This window comes from Eschrichtius robustus, chromosome 10 (genome assembly GCF_028021215.1).
Source record: "Eschrichtius robustus isolate mEscRob2 chromosome 10, mEscRob2.pri, whole genome shotgun sequence".
Taxonomy (NCBI): domain Eukaryota; kingdom Metazoa; phylum Chordata; class Mammalia; order Artiodactyla; family Eschrichtiidae; genus Eschrichtius; species Eschrichtius robustus.
Window position 1 is genome coordinate 2301822 of NC_090833.1, and position 26104 is coordinate 2327925.

The 26104-nt window shown below is 59.5% G+C and overlaps 1 protein-coding gene across 1 annotated transcript; it reads left to right on the forward strand.

The window, feature by feature from the left end:
- Nucleotides 1-224: 224 nt before the first annotated feature.
- On the forward strand, nucleotides 225-20365 carry DBH (dopamine beta-hydroxylase). The gene is made up of 12 exons (XM_068553087.1): nucleotides 225-542; nucleotides 2793-2939; nucleotides 4236-4493; nucleotides 5465-5641; nucleotides 6260-6362; nucleotides 10144-10310; nucleotides 13517-13660; nucleotides 14126-14164; nucleotides 14669-14728; nucleotides 18457-18584; nucleotides 19055-19214; nucleotides 20234-20365. Exons 1-12 carry the CDS (start codon nucleotides 225-227, stop codon nucleotides 20363-20365), a joined length of 1833 nt encoding a protein of 610 aa, XP_068409188.1.
- Nucleotides 20366-26104: the final 5739 nt, after the last annotated feature.

The window sequence follows — 26104 nt, forward strand, 5'->3', positions numbered from 1 at the left end:
AGCCTGTCTGCTTCAATTCCCACTGATGATGTCCATGTGTCATTAGTGCCAATTAGGAGAAGCGAGGGCAGCAAAGCGTTTGGCCTGGGGCCCGGCCCGGTGGGAGGGTCACTGGGACAATTGAATTCCCCACCAGACAAATGTGATTACCGGCGGAGCCCGGGCCCACCCCCTGCGGGGCCGAGACATAAATGGCCAGGTGGGGCGGCCAAGCTCACCCAGCCATGCGGGTCCCCAGCCCCAGTGTGCGCGAGGCGGCCTCCATGTACGGCACAGCGGTGGCCGTCTTCCTGGTCATCCTGGTGGCCGCCCTGCAGGGCTCGGCTCCCCCCGAGAGCCCCTTCCCCTACCGCATCCCCCTGGACCCTGAGGGGATCCTGGAGCTGTCGTGGAACGTCAGCTACGTGCAGGAGACTGTCCACTTCCAGCTCCTGGTGCGGGAGCTCAAGGCCGGCGTCCTGTTCGGCATGTCGGACCGTGGCGAGTTGGAGAACGCCGACCTGGTCGTGCTCTGGACCGACGGGGACAGTGCCTACTTTGGGGTGAGTCTTCCCTCCGCAGTGCTCCTGAACTTGCCTTTTCCTCTACACTCACCGTGCTTAACCTGGCAAAGGAAGTCTCCCTCCTGCCTCTCTGGTCACGTTTACTCTGAGCACCCCTTGTGTCCCAAGCTTGGGCATCTCGGGGCTGCTGATGTGAGGACAAAATGGGAAACAGATGACTTCCATGGTCCTTGACTGCACACCCCAAATGACAGAGCTCAGCGTGCCCAAGGAGCACAGCCGCACACAAAGGACACACTCGCCACATAAACACACGCCCTCCACTGCCCCCGCCCTCGGGAGGGCGGCCCCCACGTACCCACCCGCACAAAGAGCGCCCAGAGGTCACATGCGGCCAAGCACGGTGGCTGGCCTGCCCGCCCAGTGCCACGGGCGCGGTGCTTGCACACGTGGGTGACCTGAGCGGGTGCAGGCTCCCCGGCCCCCAACCCAGGCGTGCAACGAACCGCCCGTGGAGCTAAGCCGGGACGCTGAGGGCGTGCGCTTCACTCCACGCCTCAAATTCACCCCCATTCTTGCCAGCAAGGGCGAAGGAGGGGGGGAGGTTTCCCTTCAAAGGAGAGAGGTTTTGGGGGCCCTCGACAAGCTGAAGGGAGGCCCTCTGGGTTGGGGGAGCCTAGCCGTCTCGCCCGGAGCCACCACCCTACATTCTTCCAGCCTGACCTCTCTGGGGACCAAACCCAACTCTCTCATGGAAACAGACGCAGGAGGGTTAAAATAGTTTTTAAGTCAGGAGGCACTTTATCTGTGAGCAGAGTGGCTCTTGCTTCAGTTAAGTGTGGGAATCCAGCAGGAGCACCGAGCCAGGGTCAGGATAGGCCCCCGGGCCTCGCTTTCCTCATCTGCAGAGTGGGTACGATAACCCCTCTCCACCTTCTTGGGATGTGTAAGTTCACACGAGCTGGTCTTTCTGGAACCCGGTGGTGCTCTGTCCAACCCCTGCCACAACTCTGCAGGCAGGAAGGAGCTCTGCCCACTTCCCAGGGGAGGGTGGGTGAGCCCGACCGCCAGCCGGACGGGGCGGGGCCGCCTGGGCCCCGGGCTGTCCCACCTCTCCTACACCAGGATGCTCAGTGGCTACGGGTCACGGCCAAGAAAGACCTGGGCAGCGCGGTTCTGAGCCGGTCCCAGAGGAGCCGCCACGCCCGGGAGCAGCTTACCCGGCTGCCAAGAGAGCTGGGGTGACTTGGTCCTCCAGCACAGGCAGGATTAATTTGCACAACAAATTCCTATGCAAACAAATGTCAGACTTGTTTTTCCTCCTTTAGCAATATGTTCAACAATTACATTCTAGATTTCCAGCCGAGGGATCACAAGCTGACTTTCTGCTTCCGTTTACAATGAGTCCTTCTGCAGATCGGCAGTGGGCCCCAGCACGAGCTTCACTGTGGTGTTTTTCTCTAGGGAAAATTTGGCAAAATCTTTTGCAGGTTTCTTTTTTGCTCAAGGAAATGAGGAAAACATGCTTTAGCCCTGAATGCAGGGTTTAAGAAAACCCTAAGGCCAAGGACTGGTGGTCCCGTGTTGTTCCTGAACTGGAATAGCGGCCTGCCTGTCGGGGGCAGGGTTTCCCTCACAGCCTCCTTGCCGGGTGGACGTCTTTCCGTGCCCTGGCCTGGAGCCCGGGGTGGCCGAGCCTTAGAGCCGGGTCCCAGGGAAACAGATTGGGGGAGAGGAGGGCAGGGTCTGGCCAGAACCACCACCCTCGGACATCCTGGGGAAATGCAGTGGGTCCGTTTCCTCCTGGGCCTCGGTTTACCCTCTCCGGGCAAGGCTAAGGCTAGGGCGAGGTGGGCAAGACGCTGGGGGTGCAGCGTTTCAGGCGGGCTCACTCTCAGGGGTGTGCAAGTGCGGGGTGGGCCCCCCAAACCCTCTCCGAGGCTCCGTGTGCTGTTAGGGTCCCTCCCTCCACAGACCAAAGGCGATTCTTCGTCTAAGGCTCCACATTCCCAATCATGGCACCTTCTTCGTGATACAGGTTCCTGGGTCCCACCCAGAGGTCTGGGAACCTGCACGGCTAACCAGCCCCAGTGAGTCCTGGCTGGCGTTTGAGGCCGTGTGTCAAGGGCACAGAGGAAGAGAGTGGGGTTGGAGGTCAACTCCACTGTCTCAGGCAGACACCGAGTGTGGGTGTGACGCCCACCCGGGGCAGAACCCCAGGAGCCCCAGGGCGAGGTGTGCCTGAACTCTGGCCCCACGGCTCGGCCCCTTTTGCTCTTGCCTCCGTAGGACGCCTGGAGTGACCAGAAGGGGCAGATCCACCTGGATGCCCAGCAGGATTACCAGCTGCTGCGGGCACAGAGGACCCGGGAAGGCCTATCCCTGCTGTTCAAGAGGCCCTTTGGCACCTGTGACCCCAAGGATTACCTCATCGAGGTGGGTGGCAGCCCGCTTGCCCAGTAGACCGTGGGCTGCGTGGAGCCCTCTCGCATCCCAGGGCAGTATCCCCGGGCCAGCCATGCACAGAGAGCGTGGATTCCAGAGGCGGCTGGGTGGGGACAAGGCAGGTCGGGAGAAACCAGCTCTGCCATCGGCGTCTGATCCGGCGAATAAGCAGCTCTTGGTTGACACATAGCTGACATGTTTCTAGATGTTGGTCTCGCCCCGAAGCTTTCAGACAGGGACCTGAGTGATCTCACGCCTGACTAGCTCTCTCCTCCTGGTCCAGCATCTTCAGTAGAATTCTGGAAAGAGCCCAGGAGACTTGGTTTCCCAGACTGGCTCTGTGGCCAATGGGCTGTGAGGCTCAGGGCGGGTCCCCATCCCCTCTGGGCCTCAGTTTACCTGTCTGTAAAAGGAGAAAAGGGAATTAGATGATCTGTAAGGCTCGACCTGCTCTGTCTAGGAATTCATAGCCGCAACAGATCTAAAAATCCTTAGGCTTCTCACGTTGCTCCAAGACCCTTAGGGAAAAACAAACCAGTTATCTCCTGAAGACAAACTCCTTTCCACTTGCCAATGCACCTTGACACCCAAAGTCTGTGTTATCTTTACGGCGTGTCAGTGACATGGGCTGGCCCAGTGCTACACGAGGAAACTGAGGCCAGACAGGGGAGGACTTGCCCAGGGACACACGGCACAGAGGGGACAGAGCTGGAGCCAGAAGAAGTGTCCTTCCAGAAGGAGGTCTGAGTCCTCCCCCTCCTGGCTCACCTTCCCCATGGACAAGGGCAAGGGCAGGCAGAGGACCCTCTCCCAGAACTTTGCACGGCGTCTGGTGCCAACGTGTGCTCAGCTCAGAGCCTCCAGCCTGGGTGTGGGGAAGCCTTCTGCCTGGACCTCTGAGACACCTGTGCAGAGAACAGCCCTGTCCCCAGTGACCCTGGGGGTGGTGGAGGGAACACACGTCCCAGGTGAGCCAGCCGGCCTGGGTCACAGCGACCCAGCAATGGTTAGTTGAACGGATGCTAAGCAAATGTAGATAGAAAGCATTTAGGAAGACAACACGTATTAATGGCTGGTGCAAACCGTGGGCTCTGGGGGTGGTCGGCCTTGGATTTAATCCCAGCCAGGTCCACGCAGAGCCTCAAAGCTCCCCTCCTTCAGAGAGGTGAGAACCGGGCATGTCACCGGCCAGGCAAGGGTGGGTAGGGACCTGGCGTCTCCCCGGTTACCAGGAGCCCAGCTCTGGGGGTGTGAGTGGGCGAGCGCGGGGCCCTGTCTCGCCTGCAGGACGGCACCGTCCACTTGGTGTACGGGATCCTGGAGGAGCCGTTCCAGTCACTGGAGGCCATCAACGTCTCCAGCCTGCAGACGGGGCTGCAGAGGGTGCAGCTGCTGAAGCCCAACATCTCCATCCCGGCCCTGCCCTCGGACATGCGCACCATGGAGATCCGCGCCCCAGACGTCCTGGTCCCCGGCCAGGAAACCACGTACTGGTGCTACATCACTGAGCTCCCGGACGGCTTCTCTCGGCACCACATCGTCATGGTACGTGGGCCCAGTCCTCGTCCCAGCTCTGCCTCCCCCCTGGGGCCTCAGAGGTGTCCGGCCCTGGGGAGCTGTCCACGGTCCTGCTTGGACCAGTGACCTCTGTGGCATGGACCCCAGGCAGGGTCTGAACTTTCTGCAGCCACAAGTGTGCTCTGACCCCCCCGTCACCCTGCTCACTCCCCACCCTCCCAGGGCTGCTGCTGCACCCCAGTTTCCCAGCCTGGATCAAAGGCAACTGATGTCTTGATTTTTGCATCTTCTCCTGGGACTGGAACGGCTGTCTAGCTATTTATCTGTCCGTCAGGACACCGTCCTCCTTCATGAAATAACAACTCAACTCAGAGCTCAATTGCTCTAAACACCTTCCTGGAGATATAACAGTAACGACAGTAGCTGTTGAATGTCCCCTCTTTGCCTGGCCCTAGGGAAAGGGGAGGTGGTTTACCCCCTCCATCACCACAGTACTACACACATAGTGCTAGATATTATCACTCTTATTTCCATTCGCGGACGTACAGCCCAGAGAGGTGGTGTGAGTTCCCAAAGTCACACAGCAGGAAGTGGTGGGCCTGACTCACGGCTGCACCTGCCCCCCAGGCTCAGCCTTGCCTTGGGCAGTCTCCGTGTGTCTGTGCAGCCACTGCCACGTTCACACGAGGACTGCTGCCTTCCTGTCCGCCAACCCCCTCATCGGGAAATGACTTGCCTGGGTCCCCTTCCCTTTGCTCCTGAGCTTACCGTGAGCTTCTGGCAGATTCTGCCTGGTTCCGGGGTGGTGGCTCCACCCCCAAAACCCTGAGTCCCAGAAGCACCCCTGGAAATCACCTGGCTCAACCCTCCCATTTTACAGAGGGGCAAGCAGAGGCCCACGGAAGGGAGCTGCTGGGTCAGAGCCCCACCAGTGGGGGTGAGCAGGTGGGTGGGCGGGGTCTGCTGCCCCAGGCTCAGGGGGTGCTCCACTCCCACAGTACGAGCCCATCGTCACCGAGGGCAACGAGGCCCTGGTGCACCACATGGAGGTCTTCCAGTGCGCAGCCGAGTTCGAGAGCTTCCCCCACTTCAGCGGGCCCTGCGACTCCAAGATGAAGCCGGAGCGGCTCAACTACTGTCGCCACGTGCTGGCTGCCTGGGCCCTGGGCGCCAAGGTGCGTGCCCTTCCCAGCATCTCCCCAGGGGGCCCCCACTTATGCATGAGAGCCTCCAAGAAGGAGGGAGCCTGTGAGGCCCCCAGGGCAACCCAGGCCCCGAATAACCCCGTCTCCCCACCACCTGTACATTGTTGGAGTCCCATGGCTCTTTTGAGCCACGAACGCCTTCTCCAGCCTCCGTTACTTTCCTGTAAAAATGCAAGAGCCCCATGACCTAACATTCCTCGTGGACATTGCTCTCATTTCCCCGATCAAGTTCCGCTGGACTTGGAGGGGTCTGTGCACAGTGTGGTCCCGGGGCTGGCCTCCCTGGGCTGCGTCCAGGGTCTTCCAGCAGCTTCCTCCACCAGCTCAGAGGAGGGGCTTGGGCGGTGGGCTCGCCTGGGGGCATGAGCTCTCCCCGCTCCGTGACCCCGAGTCTAATAGGAACGTTGCATGGGCTGGTAATGACCTGCCCGTCAGGGGGAGAGTCCTAATCCGGCTGCCCCACCAACACCCCTCTCTGCAGCTCAGGCCCCGGCACATGGGTGGGTATGCCCTGACCGCCCCAGGACCCCTCTCTTGACACCCCAGTCTGTCTGCCCGGCATGACCCCACCCTCCCTGCTCCCTGCAGGCCTTTTACTACCCAGAGGAAGCCGGCCTTGCTTTCGGGGGCCCTGGGTCCTCCAGATTTCTCCGCCTGGAAGTTCACTACCACAACCCGCTGATGATAAAAGGTAGGGAGCTCCGAGGTGTGCTTCCAGCCTTACCGTCCTCCCCTCGGGAACACTGGGCACGGCCATACCCAGTTAGGAAGATAGCCGGGCTGGCGGGGCTTAGCACCGCATCCGTCTCCCCCCAGGTCTAGCCTCCTTGTCACGTGGCCCGCCGCGGCCTGCGTCCCTCTTGTGTCTCTTGTTCACTGCCCGTCTCCCGGGCCTGCAGGGGGCTCCCCAGGCAGAGTCTCATCGGCTGGCTCATCCGCACAGTGGGGGCCCAGCACCTTCACCCCTCCCGCTTCATAAGCACCAGCTGCCATCAACACGACGCTGTCCCAGGTACCACCTGGGAAAGGCAGGTAGAGGTTTCTTGTGTGCCTATTTTGCAGAAGAGCAAATTAAGGCCAGTGGTAAAGGGATGCCTCCAGGGCCATGAAGCGAGTAGGAATTTAGAGCCAGGAGGTCTGGTCTGACCCGTCTCCGTGGCCTCGGTGGTGCAGCCGTGCTATGGCCGAGCCCACACTTGAACCTGGCAAGCTTGGTCTGATTCTGAAGCTGTAAGGAATCATTTAGATGTCGGGTCCATCTGAGTAAACACAGCTCACCCCTCCTCCCACACCCTTTCCTCATTGGCACCCGGCAGAGCAGAGGGCTAGCATCAGGGTGTGCCAACCAACGGGGTCACAGACAATGGAGGGAGGTCACAGGCTGGAGTGGTCCCATGTGCCGTCTCCCCTGAAAATCTAACTTCTGTGAGGCTGCTCAGACCAGGAGATGCCCCCCCATCCCTGACCTCCCCTCCACAAAAGGGTGACTCTCCAGCACCCATGAGAGGTGGCTCTGCCGTCCGCAGAGCAGGCTGGGCCAGGACAGGGCACCTGGCAGGATGGCAGGATGCAGGCCACTCCAGAGCCAACATGATCCCTGCCTAGAACCCAGCCTCCAATGGTTTGACCATTGGGAGGCACGGCCCCAGGACTCTCCTCAGGGCACGGGGAGTGCCTGGCTCACTGGGGGGCGTTTCTGGCTATGAACTTCCCTCCTGCTTCTCAAAACCTGTCACAACAGAGCAAATGCATGCCTGGAGTGTGAATGCGTCAATGGGATTTTATTTTCATGTGTTCTGTGTCAGGGTGGCAAACAGGTTCTGCTCACCGGGCTCCCCTGACTGACCCTCAGCTGCAGCTCCAGCTCCCTGCTGGAAAGGCAGCTGAAGGCCGTGCTGGGATTGATTAGCGATGTCTGCCCTGGGCGCTGGAGGGATGGCTCTTGTTTGTTTCCTGCTGTTGAATTTATACTAGGTAAACAGAAATCCACAAGACCCCCTTGTGTGAGATGCAGGATCATGTCTCATTCCCCAATTTACCACACCAGACCTTAGGTCCAGAAAGGTGCAAAGGCTTTTTAGGAGGGAGACACAAGCGAAGTGCAAGAAAGTATGAAAGGAAGAGCCCACACAGCCTGGGCGGCATCATGGCGGCTTGTGACCTGGGCCTCGGAGGACCAGGAGCATTTTCACAGGGGAAGCTGACAGGTGCTTCATTCCAGATGGAGGGATAGACTGTGCTGTTCACAGACATGGAGGTGGGAAAGGGAGACAGGCGGTCCAGCCTGGCTGCAATGTAGGGGATGGGAAAGCGAGGTGGGGGCAGGGACTGCTGGATCATGCTGTGCCTGAAGGTGGAGCAACCAGGGTCAGTCTTTAGGATGATGATGCCAGTTGATACTGTATCAGAAACTGAAAACATTTTCCTCTCTCTGTTTCACCAGTATCTTCTGCCATATACTGCCACATAGCCCTCTTCCTCTCACTCACTCTCTGTTTTTTTAAATGACATTTTTCATTTGTGTCAGTGAGGGGCAGAAATAGTCTGAGAGATTAGACATCAGCTCCAGGCCAGGTCCCAGCCTGTGTCTCCCTAGCTGCGTGACCCTGGGTGGGTGACCCCTACCCCTGTCCGTGCTTCCTGACCTCCCTCAGCTGTCCTGAGGCTGGGAAAGCTCATGCATGTAACGCTCCCAACTGGATGTGGGCACCGGGGTGTGCTCAACCAATAGCTGCCAGCGACTTCTTCCTGGCTACATAACTAATACTTTCTGCCACCACTGGAATTATCTACAGCGCACACAGAGAGGAGCATAAGTCAGCTTGGGCCTTTAGCATGATACGGGATTTATTGCTCATTTAAAACCTGAAAGCAAATGGATTTTTGAAAACTCCTTAAGCATCAGGGAAGTCTGTCTCTTCCAGATTATCTGCTTGTATTTATGGATCTTTTGCCAAATATAAGGATGCTCCTGTCACTTTGCAAATCTGGAGATGGGTCTCTTTTCTATAAATATCAAAATTCAACAATTATTTCACTATTTAATCCCCATCTGAATTTTAACCAATTGCATCTCCCTTTTTATTATTATCCTCTGATGTAATCAGCCCAGAGATACAGAGGCTGAGCTTGGACATTGCCGGAGGAGAACAGGGCAGGGAGGGAGGGAGGCAGAGGCAAGACGGTGTGTTCTCAGCTCCACCTCAGAGCAGCTGAGCAGGGAGACAGCCCTGCCCCCAGAGGTGCCCTGGGCTGGGGTCCCAGCTTGGCCACTTCCCAGCCCTGCGATCTTGAGCAGGGTCTTCAGCTCAGGCTCTGAGCCGCAGTTTCCCCGTTTGTAATTGCGAGAGGATGATTCTTCAGTTACACGGGCTCCCCCGCCCAGCTCCCAGCACTCCTGCCCATTCCGAGGGGGTGGGCCATGTCCAGCCCCTACTCCTCCCCCATGGGACCAGCCCCGAAATGCTCAGGGCCTCGCTGACCGATTCCGGGCAAGGAAGGGGATACTCGAGACCTGTGGGTGCCGGCATCCCCAGACCTCCGTCCGTCAGCTTCGTATGACCACTGGGAGGCTGCCCAGGGAGACTTGTACTCTACAATTTGTCGACTACAAGAAGACCTGGCAGGTGTGGCTGGAACATGATGGGCAGAGCACCAAATTCTTCTTTGGAAGAGGTCCTTGACTTCAAGCCCAGAGAGGGACAGCAACTTGCCTGAGAACACACAGCACACTGTTGAGCAGATGGGACCCAGGACGATGTGTGAGCCGGGGGACTACACCCTTAGTGCTGACCCCACTCCAGGGGTCCACGCTCCTGCTCAGGTTTCTCCTAAGATGTCCTCCCAGCATACGCAGCCCCTGGGTCAACCCTGCAGGACAGGAATCAAAGGAGGAAGGAGGGAGAGAGGCCACAAGAAGGATGTGCCTTAAACGCTTCTTGCTGACTTCACCACGCAGACTCACGCTTACCTGCCCAACGGGGCCGAGGCTCCTCTGTGAGAGCGGCCATGCCCTGCTCTCTGCCCAAACCTCACCGACAGGTCGTCCTGCTGGCCAGTTCCAGCTCAGAGCCCTTTGAACCAGCAGGAAGAACATCAAAGCACTTCCCAAGCCCTCTGAGGTGTTGGCGAGCTTCCTAAACCCACTGCAGGCATCTCACCCGACCCGGTTCAACAGCACGGCGTTCGGTTTCCTTTTGTTGCCTTAATCAAGTCTTTCCAAAGCATTCACCTCGTTTTCACAGAAACAATGGCTCTTTGGCTCTTGCTTTGCACGTGGGAATTGCACGGGTGAATTGGTCCTTGTGGTAACCATGGCGTCCGCCTGGGGTAAACAGGTGTGGGAACAAAGGCAGGTGGGAGCAGGTGTGGGTGACTGGCGCCTCCTGGTTGAGGGTGGCTAGGGGTGGTCCGTGTGCCAGGCGGGGGTCGGGGCGAGGGGCTCCGCTCACCTCCGTCCCTCCTCCTCCCAGGCCGGCGCGACTCCTCGGGCATCCGCCTGTACTACACGGCCACGCTGCGGCGCTTCGATGCGGGCATCATGGAGCTGGGCCTGGTGTACACGCCTGTGATGGCCATCCCCCCGCGGGAGACGGCCTTCGTCCTCACCGGCTACTGCACGGACAAGTGCACCCAGATGGTGAGTGGGCCGGACATGGGGCTGGGCCTGGCACCGCCCTGCTTCCCCTGCTGAGGCCCCGAGGGTGGGGGCCGAGGTCGGTGGCTTGTGGCTGTGCTCTCCCCACCCTGCAGCTCCACCAGCCCCCTGCCCCTCACCTCCTCTGGATGCCAAGGAGTCTTCCCACCGGCCGGCAGGCGTCTGCACCTCCCTCTCCAGTAATAACTGGCTCCCATTTAGTCCACACCTGAGCCAGTGTTCAAAATACGTGCTCATCCTATGAATGAGATAGACACGCATTCACCATGAGAAATGCAGGCAGTGCAGCTAACACCACTTGGTCCCAGCAACCTCTCCTCCTCCCCGAGATAGCCAGTTGCTGGATCTCTTGTGCCCCTCCGGACTTCTTCCCTACCTGTTTCTACAAGCCCTTACATGCGGCGTGTTTAAAAACAAACTGAATAGTGAACGTTTGTCCGTGACTTGCCCTTTAACCGACGCACAGCACGGATTCAGTGGGGACTTCACTGGCGCTGGACCAGGTGAGGCCAGCGAAGTGCCTGGGGCGCGGCACACAAGGGAACGCTGGTCCCCAGGGCCACCGTGCGAGGGCATGTGTGGCACAGGTAACGCTTAGACTCGGGAGCAGACGGGGGGACCGAGCTTCGGGAGGAGCGGAAGTGAGTCCCCCAGTTCTGGGCCCTCGGTTCTCCCCGGCCTCCCCCAGCCCCGGCCTGTGCTGAACTGTCCCCTTGTCACCAGTATCCAGGCTGCTGTCAACTTTCCACTGACAGGAAGAAGCCCGCAGGGAAATTCTGTGCCCACGGGAAATGTGTATCAGGTGTATTCTAGAGGTGGAATTGCCACGCACAGGGATGTGAGCTTTAATTTGAATAAATCTGCCAAAACGCCCCCCAGAAAGCCCATTCTGGGGCTTCTTCCCCCGACAGTACCAGAGGGTGCCTGGTGCCCCAGACTTACTGACCCACCATATTATCAATGCTTAAAATATTTTCTCAATCACTTGGGAGAAAAACATCACTGTTGTTCAATTGGAATTTCCCCATTTGTGGAAGTTGAGGATGTTTGCACCTGTTTCTTGGCCATTTGCCCTTCCTTTCTGCGAATATCTGTTCATAACGTTATCCAGAGTTTCTAGTGGGTTGTCTGTCTTACTATTGGTAGAAACCAGTAGTAAAAGAAACCAAAAGTTCTTTTCATATGGTGGGTGTTATGGCATGGTCTGTTGGGAATGCTGCAAACACTCTCTCCCATGTGGTACCTTTGCTTCTCACGATGACCTGCAAGGTGAGTATTAGCGTCCCCACTTCACAGATGAGGAGACTGAGGCTTGCCGGGGCCACAGTGCCTCCAGTTGCAAAGTGAGGAGTCAAACATGGGTCTCTCTGACTTCACACAGCAGCCTGCTTTGTGATGCGGTTTATATGCGGATTTGTCTTCCCAGTGAGTTGATTCCCTGGGATTTGTTCTTCCCGGGAGCTCCCTGAGCCTCCAAGTCTTAGGCAAGCAAAGTGCCCTCGAGCTGAAGGGACAGAGCTGTCAGACTGCACTGGCCTCATCTGCATCCACGGTGGGTCAGCTCTTATCTGAGACCAGGGGTGATAAATCATAACCACACCAGCATCTGACACTTTCCCGTGTCCCCAGAACGTGGTGACACCTTGCCGTGTGAAAGTCTCTGTGGCCTGAGCCTGGAGCTGGGGCTGCAGACTCACCGGCAAAGAGGGGCCCCAGGCCCAGTGACTGACCTTTGCCAGGGGTACACGGGTCACATTGACCCGCTGACCTTGAGAATGCCTCTCACCAGCCTGGGAACGCAGACCTGCCTTCTCTCACCAGAGTCTCTAAATACTTTCCAGCACAAAATAAAAATAACTCAGTTTTCTTGTTCCCCTTTAAATGGTACATTCTTCGTGAAAATCGCATTTCTGTGGACTCTCGTGGAAGGGCCTCCGGCAGAGTGAGGGTCTCATCTCCGTTAGCAGACCTCCGAGGGGCGTAATTTCTGCAGTCAGAAGTCTGGCTTGGTCTAGGTATCCTCACTGACGACAAGCCAAGAAGAAGTACAGTTTTTTGGACCATAGGCCCCAGGACAGCAATCCCCCTGCACCTGTCACACACCCACGACTCTGGGCCAGTGGTCAGCCTCTGGGGACCAGACAGGAGAAACCCAGGCCCCCATTGGTCAGCAGGGGCTCCCAGGCCTGGCCCCAGTTGTCACAAATGTGGCCACAAGGTTTCCCAGTCCTCAAATCATTGTGAGGGGGCCAGAAGGTATCCATAATGACGAGGGCAGGGGACGGTAGCTGGAGGAGAACAAGATAGAAGCACAAATGTGAAATCGGGTGACCTGCAGAAGTGCAGCAGCCTGGGGTCACTCAGTGACGGGGCGAGGGCACCAGGACCTCCCTGAGCAGCCGATGGGGTGGACGAACACGGCGGTGTGTGGTCAGGGAGATGACCGCGTCGAGGAGAAAAAGCTTGACGTGTGTAATCCGTTTTCGGAAACGTTCTGTCTAAATCAAGTGAACGTTAACGCAGGGGAAACATCTGGAAAATTGCCGTCTGCCCTGGTGGTGATGTGAGGGCTGGCCTGTTTCCTCCGTGCTGCCTGCCTGCAGCTTCAGTGGTCAGCACCACGGCTGTAGTACCAGGTGATGGTGAGAGCACGGAACAGCTGCCTGGCCGCCATGCGGATGAAGGGAGGTCACGCCGAGGGCAGCTGGGGACCTGCCAGTGCTGGAGGCCGGCAGAGGCTGGGCACGACGGCCCGGCACTGCTGTCCCACGTCGTCCGCCAGACGTGAGGACCCTCGAGTCTGTGGAATAAAGGCAGAATGAACCGACCAGCCTTCGGGGGCTCAGGAGAGGACCCAAAGGGAAGCCGTCGGCAGCCGGACGAGCCTCACGCTTCTCTCCAGTTGCAGCGCGTGGGCTTAGTTGCTCCGTGGCATGTGGGATCTTAGTCCCCCAACCAGAGATCAAACCTGCGTCCCCTGCCTTGGAAGGCGGATTCTGAACGACTGGACCAGCAGGGACGTCCCTCTACTGAGTTTTCTGATGGGAGGTTTCACCGATCCGGGAGAAGGAAGGGCCTGGGTGATGCAAACGGTCCAGGGAAGTAAACTCACATGGCCGTTCCGTGGCCCTGGGGGTGCGGACAACCACGTGGCCAGGCCCTGACCCACCCCCCCCCCATCCCCGCAGGCTCTGCCTCCTTCCGGAATCCACATCTTCGCCTCTCAACTCCACACGCACCTGACGGGCAGGAAGGTGGTCACGGTGCTGGCCCGGGACGGCCGCGAGAAGGAGGTTGTGAACAGGGACGACCACTACAGCCCTCACTTCCAGGTAGGGACCGCCACCCCGCACCCCTTCCCCGCCCCGCCCTGCCCTGCTGGCCCGCGCAGGGCATGGCTGTGGGCTGTCCGACCCTCTCTCTCCCGACGGCCATAGAAACGCCCCCATTCCGGGGCTCCCTCTCCTGGGCCAGGCCCAGATACCCGAGGAGCGCACACAGAGCCAGCCGGTTCCTCTTGCGGATTTCATCTGGGGGGGGACTCTGGTGGGGGATTCTGGCGTGTGGCCGACTGCGGGATCTGGGGGACCCTGGCAGCTTGATGGTAACATCCATCTTAGATGACCACCTTCTTGTCCTAATCTGTTCCTGGCCAGAGGCCAAACTTAGCCAGTCCTGGCTTCCCACAGAGGGGTCGGGGGGGCTGTGTCTGCAGTACTCTGAAGTCTCCCCCTCCCCCCTGCTCTGCCCCTCCCCCCTCTCTGCCCCTCCCCTCCCCCCCACTCTGCCCACCCCAGGAGATCCGCATGTTGAAGAAGGTCGTGTCCGTCCACCCGGTGAGTGCCCGGTTAGGGACGGGGGGCCAGGAAGCAATGGGGGAGGGCAGAGGCCGTGGAAGGCCTTCCGGAGCCAGGTCCATGCAGGGCAGGGGCTGGGGCTGCCCCACCGTGAGACTCGCCGGGACCGCACGGAGGGGCCGCAGAGGGGCCGGGACCAGACAGCACTTGGGGTGACAGGCGTCCTCCCGCCTGATCAGCTGACCGCAGACCCGAGAGCTTTAGGGAGAGATGAGGGCATGGGGGTCACTGTGGGTCCATCCAGCCCCAGGCAACCACCGGCCGGCTCTGGCCCATGTAGGAAGGGGCCACAGAGGCCGACGAGTAATCACCCCCTGGGGACACTCAGAGAGTGACCCTCATGTGTGGGGACCCAGGGCCCACTGCCGGGTTGCTCAGTAGTGGATTGACTACCGCGGTCAGGCGCCAGGTGGGACGGGCCCAGTGCACCTGGTACCCGACGCGGGCAGGTGCTGATGGGCGTCTGTCGGCTTGGTTCTCCAGGGAGACGTGCTCATTACTTCCTGCACATACAACACAGGAGACAGAAAGCTGGCCACCGTGGTAAGTCACCTGACTTCTTGCCACCTGCTGCAGAGCATGTGGACAAGCCTTATCTCCTCTAGACCAGAGGCTGCCCCTCCCTCATTCATTCAATCAACCAGTGGCTCTCAGGGTGTGGTCCCCGGACCAGCAACGTCAGCATCCCCTGGGACCTTGATGGTAAACTCATCGGTTCCTCCCCAGACCTGTCGAGCTGGAGCCGGAATTTGGGTGGTGACACCGGGCGACCTGTGGTTTAACAAGCTCTCTGGGTTATTTTGATGGCTGCCCTAGGTAGAGCGCCACGGCAATAAATATCAACACTAGAGCTGGTGCTGGGGAGTGGCCACAGGCGTGAGGTTGCTCCCTGCCCACAAGGAGACAGGCCTGCCACACCTGCCACCAGCGACAAGCAGAGTTGGGATAAAACTAAAGACGCGCTGGAGGTGTTGGGAGCAGGGCCAAGAGAGGCGATTGTCAGACAGAGACCAAGGAGGGGGAGAGGCGGGGAGGGCCAGGCAGAGGGGAGGCGGGCAGGCAGGCAGAGGACAAAGGTCATTCTCCCACCTTTGGTAACAAACCTGCAGCTGCTTTTCTAACAAACTGTTAATCAGCAAAAATAAAGGGGCTACAGGAACATTCATTGTTATGCTGTCCCCTTTTGGGCTTCATGCTAAGACAATCCTGTGTAAGTGTACAGTTGACTCTGTTCCGGAGGGCTGGGACGCGGGTTCAGGGCAGCCCAGGAGGAGGATCTGTCCAGGGGGCGACTGTCCTCAAGGCTAGGTGTGCGGGCAGCGCCAACAGATAGGTGGTCACGTGACGAATCGAACAGCTGGGGCACCTCTGAGAACAAAGGGCGACCCTGTTAACAACTATGCCGGGTCAACAGGCACAGACCAAGACCGCCCGAGCGCGCTGACCACTTGCTGACGGCGTCTCTGACTGTCTCGTTAGTCAGCGTAGGTCCCAGGAATCGTCCCGGGAATCACGAGGTTCCCAGCGGACCAGACCTGGGGTTGCATCCCAGCCTGCGCTGCCCCCTCCCCTACCCAGGAGCTCTGGTCTGCACCCGGCACTGCTCTGTCTTTTCATTCAGCTGACGTTTATTGAACGTCTACTCTCTGTCCCATTTCATTTCCTTTAAAACAGCTTTATTGAGCTATAATTCACATACTGTATAATTCACCCACTTCAAGTGTGCAATTCAATGACATTTAGAATATTCGCTACGTGCAACCGTCACCGCAGTCAATTTTAGAACATTTCCTGCCCCCAAAAGAAACCCCAAATCCTTCAGCCCCATCCCCTCAGCCCCAAGCAATACCGATCTACTTTCTGTCTCTATGGATTTACCAATTCTGGACTTTCAGATCAACGGAATGATATAATCTGTGCCCTTTTGTGATGGGCTTTTTTCACTCAGCATCATGTTTTCAAGGTTCATCCAAGCTGTAGTGTGAATCGGTGCCTCATTCCTCTTTCTGGCTGAATAAGACTCCATAGTGTGGATGGACCACAGTTGTTTGCCATTCACGCGTGGATGGACACCGGGGTGTTTCCACCTCTTATTTAGGGTTCACACCAGTCTCCAAGGTAGGAATCCTTGTCTCTGTTTTCATGGGTGAGAAACTGAGGCTGAGAGAGGGAAGACACTTGCTGAAAGTCACACACCACACCTGACAACTAGGGCTGAACAGGCATTTAGCCCCGGGCTGTGTGCCTGCAAATTTCCTGCCACGTGACCCCTCCCTCCGTCTGGATTTAAGGTGACAACTGCTCTGGGTCTATGGTCACAAACTTGGTGGGGTGGGGGGGCAGGAGAGCTTTGCAGGCACGCAGCCCTGCCCTAAACCCCAGCACCTTCTTTATGAGACTGCAAGGGGGGGCTCAGTACATAACAACAGCCGCTAACGTGGAGCGCCTCCTCCTAACCCTAACCCTTCTCCACGCGGAGGACTTGCTATAATGACTCAGCCTGTCTGTGCGTAGGAACGCTTGAAGCTTGGCCAGGACCCTCTGAGGCAGCTGTCCCAGGAAACAGTGAGATGGAACAGCTGGGGGCACCCAGCTGGCAGGGAGCAGGGCTGGTCCAGGCGCCAACCCTGCACGTGCTGCCTCTCGGTAGGGAGCAGTTTATGAGATGAACAACGCCCCAGGCAGGCCCGCAGCATCTCCTACTCTGTGGGCGAGGCCACTGGGGCTGAGGGTGGGAGATGATGTCAGGCACCTGCCTGGCATCCAGCCAGTGAACAGTGAAGGGGAGCCCCCCAGGCCAAGCCCTGCTCCGTGCTGCTTCTGCGAGGGCCATGCTCCCTGCCCCACCCGACCTCATCCAGGAGAAATGGTGTCACGTCCAGGGATGTTCTGGCCACGTGAGCGCTCCTGACAGCTTCAGGCCACCGCCCCACACCCTCCTCGGGGAGGTGGCCACGTCACCAGGCGGGATGACAGCGGAGGGCAGCAGGGCCTTCCCACACTCTGACAGCCTGAAATGTGATTTCCATCCCAGGGTGGAGACAAAGGGAGGGCTTCCTGAGCAGAGCCCACAGAGGGTCGGGACTCTCTCTTTTGATGTCTTAGACCATCAGTAGGAGGTACAGGAATCTGTGGAATTCCAGGAGGGAGGTTATCTCCGTGATCTGAGGCCAGGACAGGACGGGTGACGAAAGCTCTGGTTGCCGGGGGCCTTGGGAAATGGGGGGTCAGAACCAGGGAACAATACAGGTGAAAACCCTCCCCAGAGGTGCCACTCAGGAGCCGGGCAGCTGCTCCTGGGGAATTTCCTTTTTAAACAGTCATCCTTGAGCAGAGCTGCCCGGGCTCCTTATCCACTGCCTGGCGTGAGCCCTCAGCTGGGTTTTTTACAGCACTTTTGTTCTGCCATAAAGAAGCGGATGCCTTTCTCCCCTCAAACTTTCCCACCAGCCAGATAAAACCCCCCAGGCCCACTCCATTGTTCACAAAGAGCTGGGAACCTGGGCAAGGCAAAGGTGGGCCGGGGCCATGCACCCAAACCTGCCCCTGCCCTGCTGGGGTCTGAGCCGCTGCAAGCGGACCTCTGCTCCCTCCAGCCTGGCCCCTCTGCTGCCAGGTTCCTCCTCTTCCTGGGTCTGGGCTCCATGTTCAGCGGCTCTGAGAGCAGGGACCTGGCCAGGGGCTTAAAGCTGGTGGCACTCTGCTCCCTCCCAGGATGACAAAGCCACAGGTTTCCCTGGGTGGCTTGTGACAGCCTCTAGTCACCGGCTCCTCTTCTGGAGCCCCTGCTCCTCCCAGAGCTGAGTTCTGGAAATGACGGGTGGCCATGCGGGGTCTGCTGTGAGGGGAGGCCTCCCCTGCTGTCCCCAGTCCCCAGGCTCACACCGCAGACTGAGGGGACAGCTCCCCGGCCAAGGTCAGGAGCCTGCGTCCACTCAGGCCTTGCCCTTTACCCTCCCTGGGACTCAGTTTCTGCATCCATAAAATGGGTACACTAATACCCCTCTCTGCTGCCTCCATTGTAGTTTGATTCCTAACAACACTGACCACCACCCGAGACGAACGTACTGGCTGACTTGTTTGCTGTTGGTCTCTCCTGCAAAGGCTGGGAATTCCAAGAGGGCAGGGACTTTGCTCACTCAGAACACGATCTGGTACCGCATGATGAGGGAACGAATGAACGCATGAATGCAGTGAATATACGCGATGTTGAGCGGCAGCATCCAGGAGTAAAGCACCAGTGCTGACGGGCCATCTTCTCTGTCCCGCAGGGGGGCTTTGGGATCCTGGAGGAGATGTGCGTCAACTATGTGCACTATTACCCCCTGACGCAGCTGGAGCTCTGCAAGAGTGCCGTGGACCCTGGCTTCCTGCAGAAGTATTTCCACCTTGTGAACAGGTGATGGCTCCAGGGGAGCATGTCTGCTGTGCCTTCCATCCCTGGGCATGGCAGGGGAACCCCAAGCCAGAACCCCCCAGGCCCTGTTAGGCAGCTGGGCGAAAGTGAGGAATCCGGGAGCAGGGGGAGCACAAATGTGGCAACCATGTCTCCATTCCCCCTTGAGGTGTCTGTGGCAGGCGTCACTAATCGATCCCCACACTTGTTTCCTATTGAGTCTGGACTTGGCCTGAGAAGCCCCCTCCACCCAGCCCTGGAGCAGCCATTCCCAACTGATCCAAGCTGGCAGAAGAGATGAACCTATTAGCCATCGCCAGCAGGGAGTCAGGGCCAAGGCAGTATGTTAGGAGGCTGGTGGCCTGAGGGCTACTCTGGGGACCCCACCCATCTACAGGGAGGCGTCACTTGCCCTGCTGGGCTCCCCTCCCCTCTGCCATACCCCACTCTGGGCTGTTTCTTCCCCCCACAAGGTTCAACAGCGAGGAAGTCTGCACCTGCCCTCAAGCCTCTGTCCCTGAGCAGTTTGCCTCTGTGCCCTGGAACTCCTTCAACCGCCAAGTGCTCAAGGCTCTGTACAGCTTTGCCCCCATCTCCATGCACTGCAACAAGTCCTCGGCTGTCCGCTTCCAGGTATGCCTGCCGTGTGTGTGTGTGTGTGTGTGTGTGTGTGTGTGTGTGTGTGTGTGTGCGCGCGCGCGCACGCGCGCTAGGGGCACGCCAGCCGCCACCCTTGGAAACGCCGTCGCCCCTTCCCAACCCCCAGCAGCAAGTTCTGCGGCTGCCCACCCCTTTGTGCCCCAGGCCCCTCAGAGGACCCCGGCCTGGGTGACAGGGCTCCACCCCAAGGAGCTGGCAAGACGCACTCACACAAAACAGTTGAGTAATCTGGTGGTGACAGACGGGCCCAGACAGACAGCTGACGGTCTGCAGAGGGAGAAACTGACAGCCACCCCAGAAGGGCGCTACCCACTCTCTGATGCCGTCACATCACGGGACTAATCTTGGTGGTATGAGCAGGCCGCCAGCAAACTCCCCCAGAGCCTAAAAATAAAGTGCTTAGGGAGGGGCAGGTGAGAAACCAAACAGTCTGAAACCGCAGGCTGGTTTCTCTCCTTATCTGAGACCCACTGGGATTCAAAGGCATCACATTTATTCCCCGGGCCAGCCGCCTGTCTGAGGCCAGGGCTGGTGCTAAGTTAGGCGTGGAAGGCTCTGCAGCCTGCAGATCTGGAAGGCAGGTTTTCTGGAGGCATTTGGGAGCTGGATTAATTGCTAAATCAAACATTCCCAGCACCAAGGGCGGGGCTCACAATGGCGCGTCAGAGAGTCGTTCGGGGCAGACGTCTGATGCGGTTAAAATGTGCCCTTTGATGCAGCCTTGTCATGGCGGGGGGCGGGGGGGGGGGATCGCTAAAAAATCAGCCTGTGCCCAGGGCTTCTGATTGCTTCTCTGAATGAAGTGAGGGGCGGCCAAGGAGGCAGATGGGGGACTAGGATGACTTCCAGGTGAGGACCCGCAAGTAGCAACGGGGGGTTGGTTTGGGACAAGGTGAGTTTAAGGGCAAGAGATCATTGGGAAAAGTGCCTGGGGAGGTGGCCTCCGCTTCACCCCTCCAGCCTCAGTTTACCTCCTGGTCCCTTTCTTGCAGGGTGAGTGGAATCTGCAGCCCCTTCCCGAGATCATCTCCAAGCTGGAAGAGCCCACCCGTCACTGCCCAGCCAGCCAGGGTCAGAGCCCCGCCGGCCCCACCATGGTCAGCATCGGCGGGGGCAAAGGTTGAGCGGGTGTGGTCTCCTCGCTCCCCCCTCCACGCCGTCCCCGTGGGCTCACGCCAGCCCTGCGCACCCCCCCTACTCTACGAAGACCCCCATGGAGCAGCTCTGTGTGCCCAGGATGAGGGCCTGGACCAAGCCACTGCTTGAGACTAGGGTCCATTCCAGCATTCTCCCCCGGGGGAGCCCCTGCATGGCTGAGAGGGTCCCGTGACAGCTCCCTGTTGACCCACCGAGGACTGCGTGGACCGAGACCCTTGCGCACCCTTTTGACGCAGCGTAAGGATAACCTCCCTCGGAGGTCTGGAGTCCAGTGCCCCGAAAGCCCTGCCATCTCGCTGGGAGGGGTCAGCCTCCTGGGACACGAGCCACGCCTGGCCGCATCACCCGAGCTGGCCCCGCATCCCCAGCCCCGGCTGATGGCCATCTGTGTGGGCACGTGGCGGGTGAGAGTGCTGCTTCAACGTGTCCCTGCAGACTGGCTCACGTGTCGCAGTGGGCGTCTTCCCGGCCGACAGAGGCAGGACAAGCCATTTAGCTAGTCAGAGACTTGCCTGGGGAAAGTGTTCCACTGCAGGGTAAAGAGATATTTTCCCCCACCTAGAGGGAAACCCTAACAGCAACGCTCACCACCACCAAAAGATGCGACAGCAAAGATCCAGGCGAGGAGCTGGGCGCCGGCCCCTTGGGAAACGGAACTACTAGCCCGGGTCGCTTCTCTCTGCGGTGGGACAGGTGGGATGGAGCAAGCGGGCCCTGGAATCAGACCTGTGTTAGAAGTCCAGCCCCACCTCCCTGACCCTCGGTCTCCTCATCTGTAAGACGGGGCCAGTGCCGTGCGGGTTACTGAGACAATAAAACTCACGCGCAGGGCGGCACCCAGCGACGGCTAATACAGGGTGGTGCTGCCTGGCCAGGCACCCTGTCCCGGGCGGAGCAGGACATGCCTCGCGCCTCCTGGGTCAGTCTTCACGTTCCTCCCTCTTAGCTGCCTCTGTTGAAGGCCAAGTTCAGCTCTTGGGTGGTTTCTGCCAGGAGTGACAGATTCAACTCTGTCCAGCCAGTTCAGCAAAACGCTGTACAGCCTCTAGGGGAGAGAGAGGGTGATGGATGGGCCTCCGAGTCCCCCCCCCCCTCAGCCCCGCCTTACACCCCAACAGCCGTCCGCTAAGCGCTGCCTCTCCTCCTGCCAGCCACTTCATTAAAGACGGGACGAACGGGCCCAGGCACCCTGCACTGCATCATATAAATCATGGCTTCCTGAGCCATAAGTCACAGGTCGTGATGGCTGTGAAACGCCAGGCCTGACAGAGGCTGCAGGGCGGCCAGCCCTCTGTCATCTTTAGAGCCCCAGACGACAGCGGGGAGAGAGGCCCCTCCCCTCAGGGCACAGCCCTTGGGAGGGCAGCTGGAGCTCGCCCAGCCTCTGGCCCTGGTCTTCTGGCCCAAAAAGACCCCTTCCCTCTGATCATGCCCACCTGCCAGCCCAGACAGGGGTCCCAGTCAGCCCAGAGCTGTGGGAGAGGGTTCGAGGTTGACCCCCGGGCCTCACACCCACCGAGCCCCTCCTGGCCGCCATTGCTCTGTTCCCCAAACACACGGGACGCACTTGGGGCACCCCAGGCTCACCAAGGAGGGAGCTGAGGTTCACAGAGGAGAAGCCCCTCCTCACCCGGGGCCCCTGGAGGATTAGTGGAGATCAGGAATCACACCCAGTTCCAGAACCTTCCGCCACCCACCCTGACACCCTCTCCCCTTCACTCACTGTCGCTCTCAGGCTGCTCACTCTTTTCCTCGTGGGCAGCCTGCGGTTCTCCCCTTATCCCGCCCAGATTATCGCACCCATGTCACTGATAAGAGTACGTACCCTGGTTCTGTGCTAACCCTCCCACGAACCCACGACGGACTGTTTCTGCTCCCACGGACAGATGGGGAAACTCCGAGATCTAAAGCTAGGTTCTGAGGTCACCCAGAGAGAGCACAGGGCCAGCAAGTGACCCCGGGCCCGTGTGACTGCAAAGCCTGGGCTCGCAACCTCCATTTCCTTGCTTAGGACCCAGGCACTGTCCCTGGGCCTCGTGGGGACTAAGCAAGGACAGCTGGGGGAAATGTTTACTACCTGAAAATAGCCGGTCAGCGCGAGGCACTACCTTGGCCAGGTCCCTCTGGGCGCTGCCCAGGATCGCCCATCTTCTGAAGGACTGGGGCAGTGGAAGGAGGGCGGTGAGGGTCCAGCAGCCTGGGTTCCCATTCCTCCCTCTGCTGTGTGGCCCTGGCCAATTTACTTTCCTTCTCTGGGCCTCCATCTTCCCGTCTGCCCATGGAGAAGGTTCCCCAGCCTCCTGGGGGCAAGAGCTGCTCGGTTGACATGCCCAGAGTCCCAGGCTGAGGTGTGCCCATGCATGCTCAGTGTTGAGAGGGCCTGGGGATGGGTGGTGGGGGCCGTTCCCAGGCTGCAGGCTCCAACGGGAGCAGGTGTGCCTGCCTGAGCCGGTCCCAGGATGCTCGTCCGGTGGCCATTAGGCTCATGTGGCTGTTTAAGCTTAATTTTAAATGAATTAAAATGATATAAGATAAAACATTTGGGTTCTCAGTCACACCGGCCACATTTCAAACACTCAATAGCCACGTGTGGCCATGGCTACTGTATGCGCAGCCCAGGTATAGAGCATTTCCATCAACGTGGAAAGTTCCACTGGGCTGCGCTGCACCACGGCCGGGTCCCAGACAGCACCAGCTTAGCTGAGCTGCCTGGGGTGGGAGCCACGTGCATCCTCACATCCCAGCCTCCCTCTTGACGGGCCCAGTGGCCCGGCTCTGGACAGAGCAGCTGGACCACCGCAGGGGTGCAGGAATTGTCCACGGAGGCGTTTTGGGCAGGACCAGTCTCCCAGGCTAAGGATGGTCCCTCCTGCTTCGGAAGGTCCAGCCCCTTAGCCCCAGTGCAAAGCATCAGCAGCTTCCTCCATTATGACCACTGACAGGCCTCCAAAAGCCCAGTGGGGACAGGCTCAGGACGGAGATGCTTCGATTCCCCCAACCGTCAAAGGCTCTCTCAGTCCCCGGCCCCCGGCCACCCATCCTGTGGTGCAGATGGAGAAACAGAGCCCAGGGGCTGCTGGGGGCTCCTACTGTTCTCTGCTCCATTGCAGCGAAAAACAAAGCTTCTCATTATTGCAAAGAACCCCCGTTTCGTCCCCGTCTGACCCTTCCAAAATGCCCTGAAAACCACGCAGGGTCTCCCGGGGACACGCACGGCTCTATTTTCTCCCGTCTGTCTAGCCCCCCCCACCCTCACCCACCCTCAAGCATGCACTCCACATTTCCCTGCATTTTCAACAGGTTCTTGGATGGAAGGCAGCCCACTGTGTCCCATGAATCCCCGGCCAGAAACTTCTGTGTTTGTGGCAGATTCCTAATAAGGACTTGGGGAACCTTCAGCGGAAGATTCTAGACTAGATCCCAGGAAGCCCTCCCCCTGTGCTGACATCACGGCCCAGGAGGCCTTTGCCTCTGTGTGGGGACCCTCGCCCTCTGTCCCCTCCCCGGTCAGAAACCAAAGCTTTGCCCTGGGCTTGCATCCTGTCCCTTCCTCCTCTGGAGGTGAGAGGAGGGGGAGAGGGAGGGCAGGAGGGGGGAGGCGAGAGGAGACAGTTATTTAGGGCCCACGGAGGCAGTTGCTAGGAGATGCCTGGAGAGCTCACGGGGGACGGGAGGAGCGGCCCAGGCGGAGCCCCGTGTGGGCAGCCAAGGGGAAGTCACCCCCAGGCCCGGCCTGGCCCATGGACCCCTAGGTCCAGCGTTTCGGGGGTTAGCGTGTTTGCAGCGGTGGCCTCGGGCGATGAGCCTTTAAACTGGGGAGACTGAAGAATAAAGCTGAGAGGGAACGAAGGCAGAACCAGAACCGGCTCATGCGGGGGGTGACCTGAGGCCTTCCAGCACTGCCACGGGCCCCTGAGCCCCTGGAGTGGCTGTCAGGTGAGGAACATCGGCAGGCCGCCTGAAAGGCCGCCTGGCACCCCTGGCGACTGCACCCAGCCCCGTGGCCATGCTCGGCGAGGCCCCTCCCGGCCACAGCGTCCACGCCTCTCCAAGGCCCACTGGCTGCCCCATTGTCTCCCGCTCGTGTAGTGGGGCAAGGACCTTGGGAGGAGTGAGGGTCTTGCCAGGGTCCCAGGGATTCCGCCTGGTGGACCCTCTTCAAGCTCACTCTGCGTGACCCTGAGCCAGATGGCTCAGTGCCTTCCTCTCCAGCAGTGACCTGGGCAGGTCGTTCTGGCCGCCCAAGGGAAGTGCTTTGTCCCACGGGGTGGGGATGAGCTGGGCGCTTGGTCCATCCAGGCCAGATGGTGCTTCTGTCGGGCAGGGAGGGTCCCCGGCAGGCAGAAGCTCCACTAGCGTGTCCTCAAGTGGCGGCAGAGCGAGGGAGCCCAGGGGCTGTGCCCCCACTGCCCCCTTGCAGGTGGGGTGGCTGAAGCCCAGATGGGTGAACACTCCCCAGGCCACGTGGCAGGCCAGGCTCACCCCAGGACCTCAGCACGTGACGGGCTTGTCGTCCACAATCACTCAAATCTATCCCCAGCTCCTCTCCTTTGCCGAATGCTTTTGTTGCCCCTCTTACCAGCTATTCTGGAGGGAGGTGGGCCCCATGCCAGCTCCGTGTATATGAGGTGCCTGGGAATCGAGCGGGCTGCGAGTTGCCTGGGGATTCCACTGCCAGGGCCCTTGGTCCTCACTGAGGAGAGGGGCAACTCGTTCCCGCCAGCCACACAGAGACCAGAGGTGGGGTGCCAGCGGCTCTGATGCAAATGCCCTTGCTGGGTGCAGGGGTCTGGGCCCCCTGTGGTCCCTAACCACCTGCCAGGCTGACAGACAGGAGCTAGTGAGAGAGTCGGGGCCTTCACAGTCCTGGGCCCCTGCAGGAGGCTCAGAGCTCCCGGGACGGCTGGAGCCGCACGCAGGTTGAGTCTGAGGGCACGGGGACTGGGGGCGGGGGCACCCTTCTCCTGTGTCTTGATATGCAGCCAAGCTCAGTACTCAGAGCCACAGTGAGGACCACAGTGCTCGTTCTGTCCAGAAAAGCCTCCAAAATAGATGCAACAGGGTGTGTCCGGAATGGGATTAGGAAGGACGGGCTGAGGTCACTGGCTCGGAGGGGAGGGTGGTGTGTTCTAGCCCTAAGCGACCAGGCAGCCTGCTGAGGGCCAGGCCGTGGCCTAGACCTTCCCGAGCTGCGGGATCAAGCAGGTGAGCTGGGGGACGGCCCATGACAGCCTCTCTCATGTCGGTGACCCAGTGCCCTTTCCAGAGGGCCCAGAGCTATTTCTCCACAGCAGAGGAACAAACACAAACAGGGAGGGTGAGAGTGAACGTTTGTGTTTCTGGGTTCAGCCCCTGAGGAAGGAGTCGGGCTGGAACCTGGGCCTGACCTCCCTCGTCCCAAGCCTCCCCCCAGGGACGGCTGTGGAATGAACACGTGCACACGCCCCGTCCAGAGGTTCATGGCCAAACCACAGGGCCCGGGGAAGCAGCCCAGGCCATCTGGGAAGCCAGCTAGCCTCCTCTCCTCCGCTGGCCCTACGGGGTCCACTCGGGGTTCCCCAGGCCCGTCTGTGAGCGGGGGGTGGGGGGGTGCTGCAGGCGTTCCTTTGCCAGAGGCTTGGGAAAGACAGAGGTCCCCACCCCCCAGCTTGCGGTCTGGCGAGGGGGCCAAATGATCTCTACAAAGGTCATCCGAAACCCAAACG

Excerpts from the sequence above, each read along its gene's own strand:
- DBH (XM_068553087.1), top strand. The coding sequence starts at position 225 with ATGCGGGTCCCCAGCCCCAGTGTGCGCGAGGCGGCCTCCATGTACGGC. Across the intron at positions 4,494-5,464 it reads CTCGGCACCACATCGTCATG|TACGAGCCCATCGTCACCGA; the intron begins GTACGTGGGCCC and ends CCACTCCCACAG. Across the intron at positions 10,311-13,516 it reads CGGACAAGTGCACCCAGATG|GCTCTGCCTCCTTCCGGAAT; the intron begins GTGAGTGGGCCG and ends CCATCCCCGCAG.